A 5419-nucleotide genomic window follows, 5' to 3' on the forward strand; every position below is an offset into this window, starting at 1 on the left:
GAAAAAATGACTTAAATTTTACAGAATTAACAAACCTATTTACACTTAAATAATATGCATTGAAAAGTGCACATAAAAATCTAAATATCTTATATAAAAATCTCACTTAAAAAAACATACTTTTTCACACATGATTGAAGCGGAGATGGCAATGGTCATGGCAATGATATAAGAAGAAGAGCTAATGATGGAATCAAGTCAGCAGACACATGTCAAATCAGGTGATATATCGTGTGAAGAATGTGTTAGATAAAACTTATATCTAGTCGAACACTCCAATGATACACAAATAATTTCCTCTTCTACATGTAGACTGGGTTAGCATCTGTTTGGCAGAAAAAAAAATGCACAGCCTTCTTCTTTGAAGGTCAAGTAGAATTATTTTGGCAATCTGAAGTCGTCCAATCTAGTCCAACAAATCCCATTCAATGATTCTGTACAAGATAGCCAATTCAAGCGTGAGCCACAGAAAGACATGATTATAAGAGCTTGGTTCTCTGACTTTCTTATTCCTGTTGATTTGAATCTTTCTGCAGTTACCTCAGTTTCGTTGGAAATGCTTCACAAAATAACACTGGTTCTTTGCAAAAGTGTGTTCCTCTAAATCTTCCTGCCAACAATGGTTAGTCTAATTTTTAAGATCCATCATCCTACATATCATTCATTAGCTAAAAACCTACTCCTGTCAAGCGAGGAAATTGGTACAATTAATCTCCTAAGATTCCTTTTTCTTTTCTTTTTGAATAACCTCATCCTGTACATATTTAGAACCCTTTGAGCCCTACTTAATCCATATTGGCCACCACAACTTACTGTACACAATCATTCCTAAACACAGACAATCAAACAAAGACTGCCAATTTAGTTCTAGATGAAAATAGAGGGACTTGATGGTTGAAGGCTGATAAGTTGGTTTCGACCTCACGATAGCAGCCAAATTCTTCAGATTGACATGAATAGGAGGGTGCCAGGGAAGTTCACAATCCTACTAAAAGATGTCAGATATTGATCTTAGGACAGTAATAACAGATGGTAGACAGAGACATGCCTTGCTTCAGATTGGGACTGCTGCACTTGTTTGATCACCGCAGAAGATTCCAGCGAGAGTCCGGTCTCTGCTGGCTACTCAGATTGAATACATGACAGATCACAGGCAAAAAAAAAACAAAACAAAAAGGGATGACTGGCTGCTGAAGCAGAAAGGAAAAAGAGAAGAAAAGTTGAGCAACAAGGATTGAGGGATAAGGAGGAACCCTTGGCCAGAAAAGAAAATTACATTGGTGGACAGGAGGTCCTGTGAATAGGACTCTTTATGTCAAGAAACACAAAGACAAATCAAATCAAACTTTTCAACTACTTCAACGAACCGATTAGCAAATCCTAATCAATTAAGACCTTTTCCTAAAGGCCAGTGTCCAGATTCAGCAATATTGGAACATCTTTTATCCCAATTCCTCCCTCCTTTTCCAGTGTGCACAGCAAACTGCTGCTTGTTTCTTACCTATCAAAATTTTCTGAGAACTGACCAGGATTTGACTCGAAACAATTCCCACTCAAATAAGACATTTACCTAAACATCATGGTATTCAGATTCAACATGTTGGAACATCTTTTATTCCCTCCTTCGCCAGGGTGATCAACAGACTGCTCCTTGTTTCTTCACTAACAAAAATTTCCCACCAAACCCAAGTGACTAGAATTTGACACAAATCAAATCCTACTTTTACCTGAACATCATGTTCCAGATTCAACATAATGGAACAGCTTTTATTCCAATTACTCCCTCCATTTCCAGGTTGCACAATAAACTTCTGGTTGTTTCTTACCTGGCAAAAATTTTTCAAGCAACCTGAACTGACTAGAATTTGACTCAAATCAAATCTCATTCAAAATAAGACTTTTACCTAAACATCATGGTGTCCAGATTCAACATATTGGAACATCTTTTATTCAAATTTCTCTCTTCTTTTCCAGGGTGCACAGCAGGCTGCTGCTTGTTTCTTCTCTAACAAAAAATTTCCATGCAGCCCTATCTTGAGATTAAAAAATCAGTCCCAATACTTCGAGATATCAGATCTGTAGGTTGAATAATTGTGCTCGTAGATATGGGATAAATCCTCATGTTTACATCAATGACATGCATAAAATGACACCGAAAATATAAATGATTTAGAACTTTAGAAAAGGGATGGATGGAAATATTCAAACACTTAGAAAGCATGCTATGTCACTCCATTGCTAAGGGTGTTTTGATGGTTAACGAAAACCTAGGTACTTAGAGGAACAAACATAATAATCTAATATTGATTCCCTGTGAACAACACCTATAACAAGGAAAAAAGAGTATTGATAAATTTTGATCTTTAAGATGCAAAAACTGTTTGCCAGATACCTCTCTACTTAAGCAGCCTTCTAAAAGAAACAAAGACAAAGAATAGGTGAGGATATGAACACATGCAAACTTGACAAAATTTCCTCTTCTATTAATGATAGCCAGCAATCAACCACTGCTATCATAACCCTCAAGTGCCTTGTCTGTTGAAATAATCATCTGGAACATGAGATTCTGAATCATGTCTCTGTTGGGTGCAGACATACAGTTGCAGTAATCTTTGGTTTGAAACTTATAATCAAATCATGTGCTTAAACTATAAGCAGGTTCCTTATTTGTCAGTTCCCAAAAGAGAAGTCAGTTCCTAGGGTCACAACAATCAACAAAATACACCTCACTGTAACTCATCAAAACTATTACTTTAACCTGATTAATTCATATTGACCCTAAAAACCCATTCAACCACATGCAGGCCAAGTTCATCAGCAATTAATGACAATCATGCATTAGATAGACCTCAACCTATAATGATTTTATTGGAACTTCTTATTATGCTGATATTACTTGACCACAATTTTATTTATACCGTAAGAAACACACCCTAAATTAAAGAAATTAAAGAACATAGCAGGTTAGTTAATAGGATCATCCTTCTTGTGGAGTACTCCTGTTGGCAAGTAAACCAGTAAAAATCATCTGCTAAGGTATCATCCATGTAGAATTCATCAGGAACTTTCGGCACCAAACATAATGTTGTAATATCATTGGGTAGAACGATATCTTGGTTCATAGCAGTACAATATCTTGAAGCAGTACATGTTTACAGTGAGATAACAAGTTCCACTAACAAGATTACAAAGTAACCAAAATAAATCAAGAGTTTCCTCTTGAATTGACATATATATAGGAGACATTTAACATGTATGTTAAAGCTGAGCAATATATTTATTTTAGCATACATGTTGCCTATTACATGTAAAAACTCAATTTCTGAACTGAAAGTAAAGCTTGTATTCAGAAAAGAAATGGAAAGGGTAAACAATGCCCAGATTCTACACAGAAAAGATATATGCAAAAAATCTGATATCATCATAACAATCACAACCCAATTATGGATTTGATTTGGCTAACAAGAGCATCACAATTCAAGATTTTAAAAAAAATTATCATGCAAACATAATATTTTCAATAACCATGTAATTCTGAAATTTAGTGTACTCGGATGTCTGTCACCATGCAGTTAAGTAATACAGATATTTCAGATAAATCAAACATATAAACCATCATTCTACACTATTCAATCCCGAACAGTGTCCTGCATAGCCACCATATACCAGCAAAAGAGTAATAAAAAGATGTAAAAGAATGATTGCGTTGTATCCATGCAAGGAGAAATGAAACATCAGAGATTTCTAGGGCCCCTATGAGCCATGAGATGCACTATTAAACCACAGGAGATTTACGAGTAAAAAAGCATACTTTTAATTGACTATGAGAGTTTCTGACACATTGAAATGAACGATGGGCAAAATTACAGCACACACCACGAACAGATGGATCATGGTTATACTGGTATTAAGCACAGATATATTTCAGTTGCTAATAAAGCAAGCAAGCAAGCAATTTAAGAGACTATTTTGATTCAGTCAAGAAGAGGATCGAAAGCGAGAGAAAGGGGCAACTTTTCCTTGCCCGACTTCTATTCTGAGCGGCTGGCGAACCTCTCCACCTTAGCGTCGCTCAGATTGATCCCCACCATGGCCTCTCCCAGGCCGCAGCTCACCTCCGCCAGGATCTCTGGGTCGCTGTAATGGGTGACTGCCTGGACAATAGCCCTGGCCCTGCGCGCCGGATCACCGCTCTTGAAGATGCCGGAGCCGACGAACACGCCATCGCAGCCGAGCTGCATCATGAGGGCCGCGTCGGCGGGGGTGGCGACCCCACCGGCGGCGAAGTGGACGACAGGGAGCCTGCCGAGCTGCTTGGTCTGCATGACAAGGTCATAGGGGGCAGCGATGCGCTTGGCGAAGGTAAAGACCTCATCGTCGTCCATGTTGCGGAGGGCGCGGATGTCGCCCATGACGGAGCGGACGTGGCGGACGGCCTCGATGATGTTGCCGGTTCCGGCCTCACCCTTGGTGCGGATCATGGCGGCGCCCTCACGGATGCGGCGGAGGGCCTCGCCCAGGTCGCGGCAGCCGCACACGAATGGCACCCGGAAGTTGTGCTTGTTGATGTGGTTCTGCTCATCGGCCGGTGTGAGGACCTCGCTCTCGTCCACGTAGTCGACCGCGATGGCCTCCAGGATCTGCGCCTCCACGAAGTGGCCGATGCGGGCCTTGGCCATGACGGGGATCGTGACGGCGCGCTTGATCTCCTTGATGAGGCCAGGGTCGGACATGCGGGCGACGCCGCCTTGGGCGCGGATGTCCGCAGGGACACGCTCGAGCGCCATGACGGCACAGGCGCCCGCCTCCTCGGCAACGCGGGCCTGCTCGGGCGTGACCACGTCCATGATGACCCCGCCACGCAGCATCTGCGCCAGCCCCACCTTCACGGAGAAGGTGGACGACTTCTTCGGCTCCGTCAGGGCCGCGCCGTTGCCATAGACCATCACGACGCCGCTGTCCGACATGCTCGACGAAATGCTCTCCTCTCTCTCTCTCTCCCTCTCCCTCTCCCTCTCCCTCTCTCTCTTCCGACGATAGTAACGGTGAACTAAACGTAGTCTGGAAGCTTCCCTTCTCTAATCTCGATGCCAATCTCAAGTGTAGAGAGACGAGAGTGGGCGGTGGGGGGTATTTGTACGCGGCGGAGTAAAGCATACAAACAGCGATCGGTCCTAAATGCGCCACGTGGTCACTTCACGGCTGTTCGATTTTTTCTTTTATTTTGAGAGGATAAAGGAATTCAAAGCTGCATACTGTGGCTTATTTTTAATGAAAAATCACATATAAAAAAAATAACTCTGTGAATCACACAATTTTATTAATTTTAGGAAAGGATAAAAGGAAAAAAATAATTCCTACCTCTTATTTTGGGTTGGCTATTCTAAGGCCACCAAAGTATTTGACTACCTTTTGACCA

At 41.5% G+C, this 5419-nt stretch overlaps 1 protein-coding gene across 1 annotated transcript; it reads right to left on the reverse strand.

The window, feature by feature from the left end:
* Nucleotides 1-3798: 3798 nt before the first annotated feature.
* On the reverse strand, nucleotides 3799-5090 carry LOC103972766 (probable pyridoxal 5'-phosphate synthase subunit PDX1). Its single transcript, XM_009387115.3, has one exon. It carries the CDS (start codon nucleotides 4965-4967, stop codon nucleotides 4032-4034), a length of 936 nt encoding a protein of 311 aa, XP_009385390.2. The 5' UTR covers nucleotides 4968-5090; the 3' UTR covers nucleotides 3799-4031.
* Between the last annotated feature and the right edge of the window lie 329 nt (nucleotides 5091-5419).

Source organism: Musa acuminata, chromosome BXJ2-11, assembly GCF_036884655.1.
Source record: "Musa acuminata AAA Group cultivar baxijiao chromosome BXJ2-11, Cavendish_Baxijiao_AAA, whole genome shotgun sequence".
NCBI lineage: Eukaryota > Viridiplantae > Streptophyta > Magnoliopsida > Zingiberales > Musaceae > Musa > Musa acuminata.